The 15,789-nt window shown below is 44.3% G+C and overlaps 1 protein-coding gene and 1 long non-coding RNA gene across 2 annotated transcripts; both read right to left on the bottom strand.

Annotated features, from left to right (window-relative positions):
• Nucleotides 1–2,308: 2,308 nt before the first annotated feature.
• On the bottom strand, nt 2,309–4,033 carry LOC133109785 (uncharacterized). Its single transcript, XR_009704794.1, has 2 exons — nt 3,420–4,033; nt 2,309–3,337 (listed from the first exon to the last, which is right to left on the bottom strand). It is a non-coding gene; the product is annotated as an uncharacterized LOC133109785 (long non-coding RNA).
• Nucleotides 4,034–7,356: 3,323 nt separating this feature from the next.
• Nucleotides 7,357–9,603, bottom strand: LOC133127553 (interferon-inducible GTPase 5-like). Its single transcript, XM_061240530.1, has 2 exons — nt 9,201–9,603; nt 7,357–8,645 (listed from the first exon to the last, which is right to left on the bottom strand). Exons 1-2 carry the CDS (start codon nt 9,294–9,296, stop codon nt 8,346–8,348), a joined length of 396 nt encoding a protein of 131 aa, XP_061096514.1. The 5' UTR covers nt 9,297–9,603; the 3' UTR covers nt 7,357–8,345.
• Between the last annotated feature and the right edge of the window lie 6,186 nt (nt 9,604–15,789).

The raw sequence follows: 15,789 nt of genomic DNA, 5'->3' as shown, positions 1-15,789 counted from the left end.
ACATCGTCGAGAGTTTTGGAAGAACCAGCCTGCTCACTGAGGTGGAGTCTGATTTTGACTTTTAGGAGGGAGATCTTTTGTTCTGTGAATTTTCCCCTACACCATATCTGATAGTAGATATGAGCTGCTTCTTCTTGTGTACATTCCATTTTGCCGTTGAGTCATGTTTAACCGTTTATGTATGTTTTGTACCCATTACCCGACTTGTGAAAGTAATTTACCATCTGTAGCTTCTGAATTGACTTCTTTGGATTTTCTTGTGCTGATAGTTGACAAAGGGATTTTGCTTGCTTCTTACCTCATTTTTATACTGGAGTTTGCATAATGCATAGAAAGAGAACCACCTCATACAGTACTTACTGTTAAATATGTGGGTCATTGATGCTGGGGAGATGTATTGCTGCCAGTGGTCCAGAGGCACAAGTACCAGGAGAAAATCTGATTGTCTCTGCTAGGAAGCTGAGACTTGGTTTTTGGGAGATTTTCCAGCGGGAAATCACTCCAAACATACATCAAAATCCAAACATAAATTGTTAAGTGAAAACAACATGTGTTCTGCAATGGCCATCTCATTCCCCAGGCTTAAATCCCATCAAAACCTGTGGTCATTTATACCCAAGGATATAAATGATTCTGAAAGGTTCTGCATTGAGGAATGTTCAAAAATCCTTCAGAATGTGTTCTCTAACCTTATCACAGATTATAGGAAAATACTCATGGTTGTCATCTTTGCCAGGGTTGTTTGCACAAAGTATTTAACCAGGGGTGCTAATAATTGTGAAACCTGTTTTCTGGGCATTTTTTTAAATGTAAGACTTTACACATGTTGGAACTGTTGGCACACTACTTTACCCTTGTTAGAAATAAAGCGTATGTCCATAACTGCATATTTATCAAGGGTGTTAATAATTCTGGAGCCCACTGTACATACACTGATTTTTAAGCCTGTGCTTTAGTTGCATTGACTTATTTGGTTGTCATGTTGAGTGACAACAGCAACAAACTCCAAATGCAAATTCCATACCGAGAATCAACCGTTTACCTTTTCTTAGCTTTGTGCATGAACTAATGATACAATGACCCACAGCTAGCCCAGAAAAAACTGAGCTGCCAATTGTCCAATTACTTTTGGTCCCCTTAAATGAGGGAACTCTGTATAAAAAAGGGCTGTCATTCCTACATGGTTCTCCCAATATTGATGCACATGGCCTCATATCAACACTGACAGCCTACACTTAACATCGTTTCCATGTTGAATTTCAAATCCAGTCTGCCCGTGTAAAATAACAACAAAAAAATGCCAATGTCTAAATACTTACAAACTGTCCTGTAGCCTATGCATTTTGTAATAGCCCAGTATTTTTCAAAAAAATACCTATGAAGGTATTTGCAGACGTCTAATGGCATTTAACTTTTTGGTATTGATGTGTGATTATCAATCACTTATTTCAACTGCAAAATGTAAAATACGTGGTCCTCTGTAAATACAGGGCTGCAATTGGGTAATTATTTGATAAACTTACCTAATGCAGCTCTTCTGTCGATTTAAGTTCACTCAATACGCACTTTAGGTCATGTTTCCGTCTTTTATGTTCTAGCGCATACCATGGGTGACGAGGGGAAACTGCACTTATTTGGGTCACATTAAAACGCATGGCGAAAGTGAAATAATACATTATAACTACCCAATAGGCGTACTTGTAGCCTTCACACTATGGCAGAGAACCCAGTTGTGTTCATTAATCGAGATCAGTCTTTAGTCTAGGCCACATGTTGAAGGTTATATGCATTAATGTTGACGTGTGCACCCACTTCTTTAAATTCAGATAGTTGTCAGAATCTAGAGCAACTACATTCACGGGATCCCTGTAACACAATGTAATAGTCCTACTATATCACAGCAACTCGCGCGCATATGCCCGCACTCACTACAATTTTAGTTCCTGTGCATGGTCACACAGTCTTCTCTCCCGGTTGAAGATTCCCTGGTGAAAATACCCCTGCTGCTTTTTAAATAGCCTATAACAATTTACTGCAATTTGCTGACATTATTATTTGTTCAAATACTAAAATAGCAATAATCTATTATGGCTCCCTATTCAGAATAATGATGCCGGTTTCTCCGGATGCCATTACACGCAAACAACGCTGCAGCTGATCGTATCTGAAATGAATGTGACCTGTCATAACACCACTCGATCACGCCACCTTGGGAATTACGCCCAAGGAAATAGTTTGTCAGAATCGAGGATTGGTGATCAATCCCCACATAGGTGTGTTCAACTAAATGAACAAGCAGAGACGTGGATTCAATAATAAGACAGAGTTTATTAATTACAATCCTAAAAACACAGTAAAAACAAACAACCCACACAAAAACCCACAGGATCCCCAAAATTATAAAATGAGCAGGTCTTCCCTGCCGCTAAGGGGCACTACTGGATGCATGTGGGTACGGGTCCGTGGAAGTGGAACCGAAAGGTCACTCACTCGTGAAGATGCCAGCAGACATACACATGCACTGTAAATCGGTGAGATACGGACACGGTGAATCAAATATTCTACTTCCACACACACACACTCACACACACACTACAACATACAGTAAAAGAACAGCCCCACTTTCGATGGCGCCCTAGCGACCTCCACGCCAAACCAGATTCCAAACCACGCACTGCAAACGTAAACAGTAAGCCGCCCCAAAGCCCCAACTCGATCAACAGTTGGTTTGTCAATAGTACGAATATTAAAACTAGAAATAAATATGGAATCCCAGGGAAAAGGTTTAAAAACACAAACGCTCCACGTAGCCATTACCGGCGTATTAATAGAACTGGCGCCCCGCTATCCACGTTCCTCAGCTCTTTAATGAGCCTACGCGATACACACGAATTTCTAATAAATGGTTGGCATTTATATAGCGCCTTTATCCAAAGTGCTGTACAATTGATGCTTCTCATTCACCCATTCATACACACACATTTGGGGGTTAGGTGTCTTGCTCAGGGACACTTCAACACAGCCCGGGCAGGGGATCGAACGGGCAACCCTCCGACTGCCAGACGACTGCTCTTACTGCCTGAGCCATGTCGCCCCTAACGCCCCTAACGCCCCTAATGTCAGCAAAACAGCAGCTAGCAATGTCCTGTAATGGCAGAAAAACATTTGTTAGTGCACAGGCAGTGTGGCGTTCTGGAAAACACAATATTGTAGCGCATTTTAACAACAACATTACCTTGGAAGCTAAATGCTTTCCTACTCATACCGTAAAGAAGATAGATTAAAATAAATACCTCAATAGGCTATGCACGTGTACTATCGTGTCATCTATGGCGACCTACAATAAAAATTCTCATCAGGCTTCTCATCAAATTCTCAACATTACGTGGCTGCAAGTAACAGAGCAAACTGCAACATACCTTGAAGTCAAACAGGAACTTGCATACCGAAACAGGGAGGAACACGAACCACCAACAGGTAAGGCATTTCCTTGTACCTTGTTACTGCAGCCTAGAAATGATTGATATGCGCATCAGTAAACCAGACACTGGAATGCACATTCACCTAGCCTATTCGCTAGTTAGGGTGTTAGTGAGTAATCAGTACTTGCAATCTGTTACATTACATTACATTATTGGCATTTGACAGACGCTCTTATCCAGAGCGACGTACAACAAAGTGCATACCCATAACCAGGGATAAGTTCGCTGAAAGACCCTAGAGGGAAGTACAATTTCAACTGCTACCTGTACAACAAAGATAAGGACGAGGGCCAATTTTTATTTTTTTATTTTATTTTTTTTGGAACAAACAAACAAACAAACAGAGCAAAAGTGACCAAAGTTAATTATCCAAACACAGCTTACCTAGCCAACTAAAAATACCGATACACAAAGCAAGTCACAGAGACAACAATTAAGGTTCACAGGGAGGTAGGGAGGGATGGGGAGAGGTGCTGCTTGAAGAGGTGTGTCTTCAGCTTGCGCTTGAAGGTGGGGAGAGATTCTACAGTTCTGACCTCAACTGGGAGTTCGGTCCACCACAGTGGAGCCAGAACAGACAGTAGTCGTGAGCGTGAGGTGGAGGTTCGGAGAGGGGGAGGTGCCAAGCGGCCTGTGGAGGCTGAACGAAGAGGTCTGGCAGGGGTGTAGGGTCTGATGATTTTTAGTAGATAAGCTGGGGAAGACCCTTTAACTGCTTGGAAGGCTAGCACCAATGTTTTGAATTTGATGCGAGCCATGACAGGCAGCCAGTGGAGGGAAGTAAGCAGGGGGGTGACGTGTGAGTATTTGGTTGAAGACCAGACGAGCTGCTGCATTCTGGATGAGTTGGAGGGGTCTGATGGCGGACGCTGGGAGGCCAGCCAAGAGGGAATTGCAGTAGTCCAGGCGGGACAGAACCATCGCCTGGACCAGGAGCTGGGTCGAGTAGGGGGTGAGAAAGGGGCGGATTCTCCGTATGTTGTATAGGAAGAACCTGCAAGACCGGGTCACCGCCGCAATGTTCTCGGAAAGGGACAGTCTGCTGTCCATCACCACGCCGAGGTTCCTTGCACTGGGTGATGGCGTGAGTGTGGTATCCCCGAGGGAAATGGAGAGATCCAGATTGGGAGAGGTATTAGCAGGGATGAATATCATTTCAGTCTTGCCTGCGTTGAGCTTTAGATGGTGGTTGTCCATCCAGCTCTGGATGTCCCTCAGGCAAGCAGAGATACGGGCTGAAACCTGTGTATCAGACGGCGGGAACGAGACGAAGAGTTGGGTATCGTCCGCGTAGCAGTGGTAGGATAGCCCATGTGCAGTGATCACAGGGCCAAGGGAGCGAGTGTAAAGACAAAAAAGAAGCGGACTGAACCCTGGGGAACTCCTCTGGCGAGGGGCCGAGGTGTCGATACCGAACCAGCCCAGGCAACCTGGAAGGAGCGACCAGAGAGGCAGGACTCAATCCAGTCCAGGGCTGTGCCACAGATGCCCGTTGCTGACAGTGCAGACAGGAGGATGGGGTGATCCACAGTGTCGAAGGCAGCAGAGAGATCTAGAAGAATGAGGACAGAGGAGAAGGAGGCTGCTTGTGCGGCATGGAGTGACTCACTGACGGAGAGGAGCGCAGTCTCTGTCGAGTGGCCTGATCTGAAGCCAGACTGATGGGGGTCTAGCAGGTTGTTGTTAGAAAAGAAAGAAGAAAGTTGAGTAGAAGCAGCTCGTTCTATAGTTTTAGAAAGGAAAGGAAGAAGAGATACCGGGCGGTAGTTCTGGATGATGGAGGGATCCAGAGCAGGCTTTTTTAGCAGAGGAGTGATGTGGGCCCTCTTGAAGGATGCTGGAAAACAGCCGGAAGAGAGGGAGGAGTTGATAAGGGAGGTGACAAATGGGAGAATGTCTGGTGTGATAGTCTGGAGAAGAGAAGAGGGGATAAGGTCAAGGGCACAGGTTGTAGGGCGGTGGCAGAGTAGGAGTTGAGAAACATCAGAGTCTGTAAGGGGGGAGAAAGTGGAAAAGGAAGGGATGGGCCTAGAGGGGGGGAAGGGCACAGTGAGGGGGGCGGTGGTTGTAAAGGATCTGCGGATGACTGTGACCTTCTCATTGAAGAAATCAGCAAAGTCATCAGCAGCGAAGGAGGACTGAGGAGGAGGAGGCGGTGCGTTGAGGAGAGAGGAGAAAATAGAGAAAAGTTTCCGGGTGTTAGAACCAGAGTTCTGAATTTGTGTTTGATAGTATTTTGCTTTGGCGGCAGTGACAGCGGAAGAGAATGCCGCCAGGAGAGACTGGTAAGTCGTGAGGTCTGAAGCGTCTCTGGATTTCCCCCACTTCCTCTCCGCTGCGCGGAGGCTGGCCCTGGAGGTACGGAGGGTGTCAGATATCCAAGGACTGGGAGGGGATGTGCGAGGTGGCTTTGAGACAGGGGGACAGAGAGAGTCAAAGGCGGAGGAGAGAGATGAAAGGAGGGTAGCAGATGCAGAGTTAGTGGGGAGTTTGAAGAAGGATTCGAGAGGGGGGAGTGAGGCGGTGACGGTGCTGGCAAAGGAAGAAGGTGAGAGAGAGTGGAGGTTACGGCGGGCTGAGGAAGTGTGGGTGGGGGGAGGGGGAGGAGGATGGGGAGGAAGAGGGAGGGAGAATGAGATGAAGTGGTGATCAGATGTATGCAGAGGGGTAACCATGAAATCAGAGCATGAGCAGTTCCTCACAAAGACAAGGTCTAGGACATTGCCCGCCTTGTGGGTTGGAGGAGAGTGTTGCAGGGAGAGGCCGGAGGAGTGGATTAGCGGTAGGAAGGCAGCAGCCTGGGAGGCTTCTAGGTGGATGTTGAAGTCTCCAAGGAGAATCAGTGGGGTGCCATCCTCAGGGAAGGAGCTGAGAAGGGTGTCTATCTCATCAAGGAAGTTTCCCAGGGGCCCTGGAGGATGGTAGATAACTGCATTGAAAAGGTTAGTAGGGTAGGATACTGCAACAGAATGGAATTCAAAAGTGGATATGGACAGGTCAGAGAGGGGGAGAACAGAGAATTTCCATGAGGGGGAAATTAAAAGACCAGTACCACCGCCACGGCCGGAAGGCCGGGGAGTGTGTGAGAAGGAGAAGGAGGATGAGAGGGCAGCGGGAGTGGCGGAGTTGTCAGGTGTGATCCAGGTCTCCGTGAGGGCAAGGAATTGCAGGGACTGGAGGGAGGCATAGGCAGGGATGAAGTCAGCCTTCCGAGTGGCAGACTGGCAGTTCCATAGTCCCCCTGTGACAGCAAAGTCCTCACAGGGGGTCAGCGGGGGGTAGCTGAGGTTCGAGGGGTTCCGACGCCGTGGAGGCCCACGTCGCAGGGGGGGTCTTCGAGGGAGAGAGCAGACTGGGATGGGGTGAAACATAACATCACAAACTGGGACAGAGCGACGCTAGTGTCTGAGCATGCCTATTTAAATCGCCTACAATTGCTCACAAGCAATATCAAATCAAAGTTAATCTACTGATAAATTCCACAGCTATTTAAGCTATTTAAGACAAATGTTCAATCACTCTACAGGTATACAACCAGTAGAAGTGATTAACAGGTAATAGACAAACAAACTTGCTCAAGCCCTAATCCTTGCTGTTCAAATGAGCAACTTAAAAATCAACGTTACTGCGTCTAGAGGAAAGTCCGCAGCGATACTAAACACCTGGTCAGAATGATGCACTTACATTTCTGATGTAATCAAATGTTACATTTCTGATACATTTTTTATAAATGTAGTGGAATAGATTTTACTGAAGCAAGGATAAAGATAGGTGCAGTTTGTGATTTTTAGGCTTCTGCTGAAGCTTTCTACCCTAGTGTCTAACGTCTGTGGTGTGCTCTGCCCCCTGTTCTCCCTGCTTCCTGGTGACAGGGGACACCCCCAGAATAAGGTTACAATGGTTTAAATAGTATTTCCAGGAACAATGAGTAAAGCTATCTGTATCCCGAATGTGAAGCCTTCCAAAGTGCACCGGATTGATGCGTTTGACCGTTAGATTTCCTGAAAATATTTGTTTCATAAAGTAATGAAAGATCGGTTTGAACCTCATTGCCAAAGTGAAATAATTCATTATCATTCCATACTAGCCTACGCACTGGCATTGAGAGTCTTGTTGTTTTTATTCTTATACACTCAGTGAGCACTTTATATGCTCCAGCTCCAGATTGCTCAGATCCTCTACCCAACTACTCTCATCAGTTCCACGTTTGTGGCTTAAACTTTTCAGTGGCTGCCCCGAAGCTGTGGAACGCTCTGTCACTCCATGTCAGAACTGCCTCCACTATTCCAACACTTAAATCCCATCTGAAGACCCACCTCTTTTCTCTGGCTTTTGGAGACTAAACAGTTCAGTTTCAGTTCGGCAGCCTGTCTTAGCACTATTGTACTTGTATTGATCTTTTTTCCTTTTTTTTTTTTACAATTAAGAAAAGTTTTTTCCCTACTCCAGTAGTCTGACAGCCCTATCCACAATGACATCACAAGAGGAAACAGATACAAAAGCCACATTCTTGCTTTGACCCTTTGCTGACAGAACTGGTTCCACGGGCCAGTCAGAAAAGAAAAGACCAGTGAAAGTGGTTGGACTACATGTACTACTGTATGTACAGCATGTAACACTGAAGCCAAACAACAAAAGTCTCTTTGAAAACACTTTTTAACTGCCTCAGTGACATCAAATGCCGGATGACCAAAGACAAAGTCGACGCTGGAAAATGTCTGTGTTCATGATCATTTATTGCTGTACAACAATGTGCAGGGCTAATTCAATCCGCATGCCATTAGCAGTTTTAATACATAGTCCTCTGTAGGTTTCCCCTCCCAGCATCACCCAGCCAAATCCCCGGGGTCACATTTGGCTCCCTTAGTCCGCATAAAAATATCCTGGATCCGGAACGTCCTCTCGGGTGTCGTCTGCCCCAACCAGAGCTCTGTGCATCACTCTCTCGGCGTCCTCACGCAGGTCCTTGATGGCAGACTTCAGTAGGCTGTACGAGGCCATGAAGGAGACGCCCCCTGAGATGATGTTGCCCAGCACCGGGATCCGACTCTCCAGCAGACCCGACAGGACCTGCTGGCCCAATGCCACCTGGGACAGCATGCCCTCCACAGTCTGCATTGAGAGCTCCCTGCCGGAGGTGGAGCGCACCTCTCCGTAGAGCTCCTGCAGAAGGGTGAGAGTGCAGTCAGAGGTGCCGTCGGTGGAGGAGACGGGAAACAATAAGCAAAAGACACGGTGAACACCGTATAAAATAAACACCGCAGGTAATGAGCTATGTTCCATGCTCATGAAATTGGGGGGAAATGGGAAATACACATTACAAATGATCAGAGTTCGGGTCTTTTGGTGTTCAAACTAAATAACAGGATGCTACAAGCTACAAGTGCCGTAACAAATGACATTTTAGCAGGAAGGAGCAAGAAATAAAAGCAAGAAGTAGTAGTAGACAACAATAGACTTCAGGGAAATACTGTATCCAAACAATAAATGCATAGCTGGGTTTTGCCATGTTTTAGAGTCAATGGCATGAATAAGAGTCATGTAATTGTGTAATTAATGTGTAATTGTGTTGTGCTTTTGTATTCTATTGAATTTCATGTGGTAATCTCTGCTTGCTCCTCCCTTGGCCAGGGCTCCCTTGTAAAAGAGACTCACCTGGTTATATAAAGGGAGAAATAAATGAGTAAAGAAGAGGATCGAGCTTTGAGCTATGGTTACCTGATAGGATTTTCCCGTCATGTTGGCCAACCGGAGCAGGGAGTTGGTGTCCAAGCCGAAGCTACGCTGGAAGGACTGCAGGGTGCTCATAAGCATGGGCACGCTGCTGTGAACAGCGCCCCCCTGGTGTCGCAGCACTCAGACAAGCCGCCATCGCCGTCTGCCACACGCTCCCGGCCAGCGCCTGCTGCTTCCTCTCCAGCAAGGCAGCGGTGAGGTTGGGCAGCCCCAGCAGGAAGATGTGCCTCTTATGATCCTCCAGCTCCCTCTCCAGGGTCTCGTGCAGCAGGCCGAAGTCAAAGCTCTGCGGCTGGAAGCAGGAGAGCAGGAAGACCTGGGGCTGCCCCGCCCCGGTCCTCTGCAAGCCAGCCTTACAGTCGTCTCGTATCTCCCTCAAAACGGCCTCTTCGCTCAAGCCCATACGCCCCCTCCCCCGGGCGGAGGCCTCCAGGTCGTTGTCCACCTTGTTGCGCACAAAGTAGAACTTCTTCCCTGCCTGCGCCACGCAGCTGGCCAGTGTCACATGACACTCCCTGAAGCGCTCTGACGCCACGATGATGAAGAAGTCGTACTTGGTCAGCCCCACGTCCTCCAGATAACGCTGAGGTTGGAAAGTGGGCGTCCCGATGCCCGGAAAGTCCCACAAACGGACGGTAGGCGCAGTGGGGTGGTCGTATGCTATGATCTCCTGGGTAGTTTCTGTCACACCGGTCTTTGCCGCCCTGGGGTCATCATCATCAGCGATGCCTCTGAAGGCGTTGCCATCGTTGCTTTCTACCCCCTTAATGAAGCACTAGAAACACATTGCCACAGGTTCAGATCTATAGCGCTGGAGACGGAAGCATTCATTCCGCAGGGGAATGTAATTGTTTTCTTCACAAGCGCATTTAGCGGGAAAATTCAATTGCCAAAGGAAAAAGAAAATAGCATATTCTGTGAATCGTTAATTTAATCCAGCGCAGCGACAAATGCAGACACGCTACTTGATTCTTTCATACAGAGTACACACTCACACACACACACTCACACTCACGCACGCACACAAACATTGCTGTGAGTAAGGCACACACAGAGGCCGATGCAGAGAAGGATAAAGCCAGAGCAAAAGTATGGATTCCAATGTCTGCATGTCTGTGGAATTGAAATGGCAAGAAGTAGAACTGTTTTCGGTAACATGTGAAGGGTGGAAGATATCATTATTATGGCTGAAAGTATGTCATTACTGCTACAAAAGTTGCATGTTCTGGTGTGTGTGCGTTTTTCTCTTATATATTTCAATGAGTCCAGATGGGTGAGCGTTGCCCGTCCATTAACCTCCCCCTTGAGTTCCCTTGACCTCTCAAAGCGTTAGACTAAATGATTATTTCTGATTTTTACAGCCTGTTTTTGTAATGTTGGTTAGAGGTTGATATGTGCTTATTAAGCACTCTGTATTCAACTATTTACTATTTATGTATTTATTTACTTAACTATATACTTCCATATCCAACATTAATATCCACTTATCAAGTTTCTTTAGGACACCTTTTGAACAGTTAAAAATATCCTTGTATCTGAACATATGCACTCAGTGACCACTTTATTACAGTATGTTGACCTATACACCAACTTCTTAATATCGAGTCTGCCAATCAAGTGGCAGCAACGCAATGCATAAAAGCATGTGAACATGGTTAAGAGGTTCAGTCATTGTTCAGGCCAAACATCAGAATGGGGAAGAAATGTGATCTAAGTGACTTTGACCTGATTGTTAGTGCCAGACGGGGTGGTCTGTGTATTTCAGAAACTGCTGATCTCCTGGGATCACACACACATCAGTCTCTAGAGTAGCGGTTAGGCCCAAGGCACTCTGTAAATAATTTCTGCGGCACCCCAAAATGTGGCATAAGGGAAAAGGATTAGAAATGAGTAGCAGTTAATTTACGGTTCTTATTTTGTGTGGTGGCCTAATGTTGACTGTGTTGTTTAAAACAAATTCATAGTGTTGGCAGATTTGTATCAGGGATATCTGCATATCATTTTCGGGTGCTGTTTAAGTAGTAATCATGTCCAGGTAATAGTAATAGTACAATAGAACTTATGTACATTATGTAACCTCAACCGTGTCCAGCGTTTGCTGGTTTGTCACACTGAACAAGCTGCACGGTATCCTATTCAATCAATATTTGCTATTAGCTGACGAACAAGTAAGGACAAACATTACACTAGTTACAGTGATAGCTGAAACTGTGTTTTTGAATATAAGAGTTATTAAAGCTGAGGACAATGTTGGTATTCTATGTGTTTACAAATTTAAGAGCAAATGCTATCGTTTGAGTTGACCACCAAATAGTCCAGCGGCAGGATATTTTGTACAAAATTATTCGCCACGTCGTGTAGCCTATGATAATCCCGCTTTACAGAAATATACAAAAGACGAATACACGTGCAGCAAAGACACATTGTGTTAACTGTGGTGATTCGTAGGCTATAAATTAAAAAGATTCGAATAAAAAAAATACATAAATCTGCTCAGCGAAAGTAACGAATTTATATTTATGTCAACTAGCCAATAGTTGATATGGTTCACGAACCACATCCGAGTCGCCCAATGGAAATATAATCACTAAGTTCCTCCACAATGCCGTCCAATGTATCGACTATTGAGTTATAAAATAAGACTTTGCTTACCTGGAGGTTGGAAAAGCGTTGAAACCTGTCAAGCTCGTATCCCTCGCAGTGGGAACTGGAAGTAGCCTGAAAATGAAACTAACCAATAGGCCTACAAGTTCAGTAAATACAATCTTTTGTGTTACGCTGCCCTCTATGTGTGAATACATGTCTTTACATATCAGATCGGCTGACGGAGAAACCTGTTTTTTTATTTGTTTGCCTATATCTTAAATTTAATACATGCATACAGTGTGGTGCGATGCTGGATGAGAGAGAGAGAGAGAGAGAGAGAGAGAGAGAGAGAGAGAGAGAGAGAGAGAGAGAGAGCGAGAGCGAGAGAGAGAGAGAGAGAGAGGGAGAGAGAGTCGAATTTGTGAATTTTGTGAATTTTGTGAAAATTATTTTTATTTATTCTTTTTTTTCTTTAGGTGCCTTCAGGGCACATTTCAATGGTCCAGCACAGACCAGTGCTTTCTTTTCCAAAAAAATTCAAAAAGGAAAACCGGGAAAAAAAGGAAAAAAATATAAGTCCGAAAATGGAGAAAACAAAAAGGGCCGGAATTCACGTGGCCGCGTTCTTCCGTCTTTAGCCCGCTGCGGGGCCGTTCAACCCTGGCGCTGCCCCCCCTGTGTCTGGCGAGCACCGTACACGCCTAATCGCCCGTCTGGGGTGATCCCGTCTTGGTTTAGAGAGAGGCTTTTGGCGGTATTGATACGCTCACGTGAATCCGGGACTTTGAAGTTTCGTCCGTGAGGTTTCCTCCGTATGCATGAGCTCTCTCTCAGTCGTCTCCGAAATCACTCCCCGTTTTCCTGGGGTGGATTGTTTTATTTATTTATTTATTTCTTTCTTTCTTTCTTTATTTATTCATTTCTTTATTTCTTTATTTCTTTATTTCTTTATTTCTTTATTTCTTTATTTCTTTCGTCCGTCCGTTCGTTCGTTCGTTCGTTCGGTTGCGCGTTCATGCACACTGGCTCCGGGTATCTCCTCCCTCCGTCATGAGCCCCGTGCGGCGTTTGTGTTCTCCTTTTGAAGGGCGCCGCTCTCTTTCCCGAACTTGGTTCAGCTCGCCCCGGGGGTTGCTAGCCTTGGTGCTGATTCCCCTTCCGGTCTCTCTCCAAGCTGCCGCTCTCTTAAATAGGACATGGGAAAATATTCGTAGTTAATCAGCTTCCCCAGCTCTTGGCGCCGGCGCACGGGCCGTTCCACCCCAGTGGTGTACCGATCCCTGGTCGGGCCACCACAACAGATACACGCAAATTAAAGAAAAACACGTATAACACAAAAAAGTTTAAATATTTCATTATTATTATTATTATTTTACATATAATACAACTGCAAAAACAAACCAAAAACTGAATTTTTAGTTCTTGAGATTAAGAACGTCCCCTACAGGCCAAAAATAAATAAATAAAATAATAATAATTAGCCTACCTCGTCTAGCCTACCTGGTTATAAGCACAATCATAGTAAATTAAATATCGTACAATTATTCATAGCTTTAACAGCTTTCCAGTTATCAGTGGACAGTTATCAGTGGTACTGTTCAAACACAAAATTACAATAAAAAGTGGTTTCCCATGAAAAAATCTATATTTGTGTGAAATTTAGCATATATAATAATTACTTTTTTAGTTTTATTTCTATCATAGACATACTATCCAAACAATACAACAGAAGGGCAATTCTGAATAGATCATTGATGAGCAAAAAGTCTCAATAAACTGTTTTATCATGCAAAAATTGTGTAAAACAGTCTCAGAGTCAGTTATACAAAATAACAAAGGGCATCAGAGTCCTTCTGAATTTTCTGTGTGAAAATGTCTGAAATGTTCTGGGCAGTATCTACGGATAATTCTAAATTAGACATCTCTGCCCTTGTCATATACGTATGTGGAAGCAGCCACCCTTCAGCTGGCATCACTGTAAACTAGGGGTAGTTTGAGTTAGATGATCATCCTAGATTTAAATAAAGGTTCTAAACATAATACTATTATTGCTTTTTAAAGATAAAGCCCATATCTCCTACAGGTACATCACGGGAGTAGAGAAGTGAGATGGAGGAGAATGGCAACATTGTGTAAAACTCTCCTGCTCATTGAATTAGCAACATTGTGTAAAACTCTCCTGCTCATTGAATTAGCAACATTGTGAGTCAAGGAGCTGACTCACAAGACGAATGATATCAGAGAACCAACTGTAAAAATTAAAGATTCTTTTATTTTTTATTTTTTATGAATATCTCTGTTATTTATTATCTTCCTGATGGCTGGCATAAACGGTTAAAGTGTTTTAAAATGTATGACATAATACGAGTGTCTTAGTTCACAAAAACCTATTCTAGTGATATTAAAAAATATATTATGAACAACAGTTTTCGCTAGAATATATGCTTCTTGAGATTAAGACCAGAGATTCAAATCCCGTGGAGTGGACAAAAATAAATTGCCAAGATTTTATCAGGAAAATTAATGAAAGCTAAAGGAAAGTTCCAACTCCGATAATGAGGAAATGGTACAGCATAGGTCAGTCATGAATGTATTACAAAGTTGATGAGAGGGAGTGAAAACCTACAAGATGGTAGATCACCAGGAACAGGGTTTGGAACTGCTGCTGCTGGACGTTATGTGGTCATTATAATTGTTGGTGATTGGTGGGTTAATGTTCATTTATACACTTTTATTTTAGTTGAAGCAGAGAGGTGACTATTTGGGGCAGAGACCAATGGGGTATTTCAAGTGGCCATTGGTGGGCCATGATGAATTTATGCATGATGTTTGGTGTACATGTGAATTATGCATGATGTGTGTTGCTGAGTGGTCCTGTGTAACTTGGTTTACATGTCATGTTTATAGCAACACAGTAGATCGTGACTAGATATCAGAATGTTGTTTTTGGAGAATATTTTCCACATACCCCTCCTCAGCCCACCACCTCTACTGCTGTAACCACAATCTGCATCTGGCTGTTATGTACGGCGCTGAGGACCCAGACACACCACAGGATAATCCAAATCGTAGTTTATTAGTCCGTAATCGTAGCCAGGAGATCCAATACAAAGACAAAAACAGGCAAAAGAATTGTTGAAAAAACAGGCAAGAAGGTAAAAAATCTAAAGGCAAAAGTACAAAATGCTGTAGGCAAAAATCGTAGTTGGTGAACAAAGCAGAATATCAAAAATCAGACAATCTGAATGGCAAACAAAACAAGAGGGTAAGGCAGGCTCGGAAATCAAAGGCAAAGGGGAGTCTTTCTGGAATCTCAAGACTTAGATTTACGAGGAATTCGGCACTAAAACTGATCAACGTTCCGACACTGGTCAAACAGAGACTGAGGTTTAAATACATGAGGGAAGGTGACAATCTAGGCGGGGCTGGGAAAAAGGTGGGCTAAACAAATAGACAACAGGTGGGGAAACATGCTAGGGTAATAACATAAAAACGGGAGGGAGACCAAAACGCGGACTGGATGCACGTAACCAAACCAAACATGCTCCGGATTAGGGAGTCGACATTTGCATAGATTGAAGACGTAGTGATTGTCAGAGACAGGTGCGAACACTTCGCTATAGAACAGTGCAGAAAAAGAGATTGCGTTCGTGAATTAGTTACGTGAATATTTCTAAATACCCAATAAAAGTGATTGTTAGTTAGTTAGTTAGTTAGACAGACAGTAAGTGTATTAATCGGATTAGTACTGTACAATACCTAGATTAGTAGTAGTTAGTAAGAATAGTGCTTTACAACATTTAACTCCCAAGAAAAAGCAGGAAGTAAGAATCGCGAGTGTTTGCAGACAGGGGAGTGACTAGGCTGGTAAACATTCAGACGGAGTCATAACAGGGGATGACAAATGAGAACTGTAATGGAAAACAAGAACCGAGGATGTATGAAAAATGAATAAATAACAAGAATAAACATAAATACACACAGG

Source organism: Conger conger, chromosome 1, assembly GCF_963514075.1.
Source record: "Conger conger chromosome 1, fConCon1.1, whole genome shotgun sequence".
NCBI lineage: Eukaryota > Metazoa > Chordata > Actinopteri > Anguilliformes > Congridae > Conger > Conger conger.
This window is presented reverse-complemented; position numbering and strand designations above follow the sequence as displayed.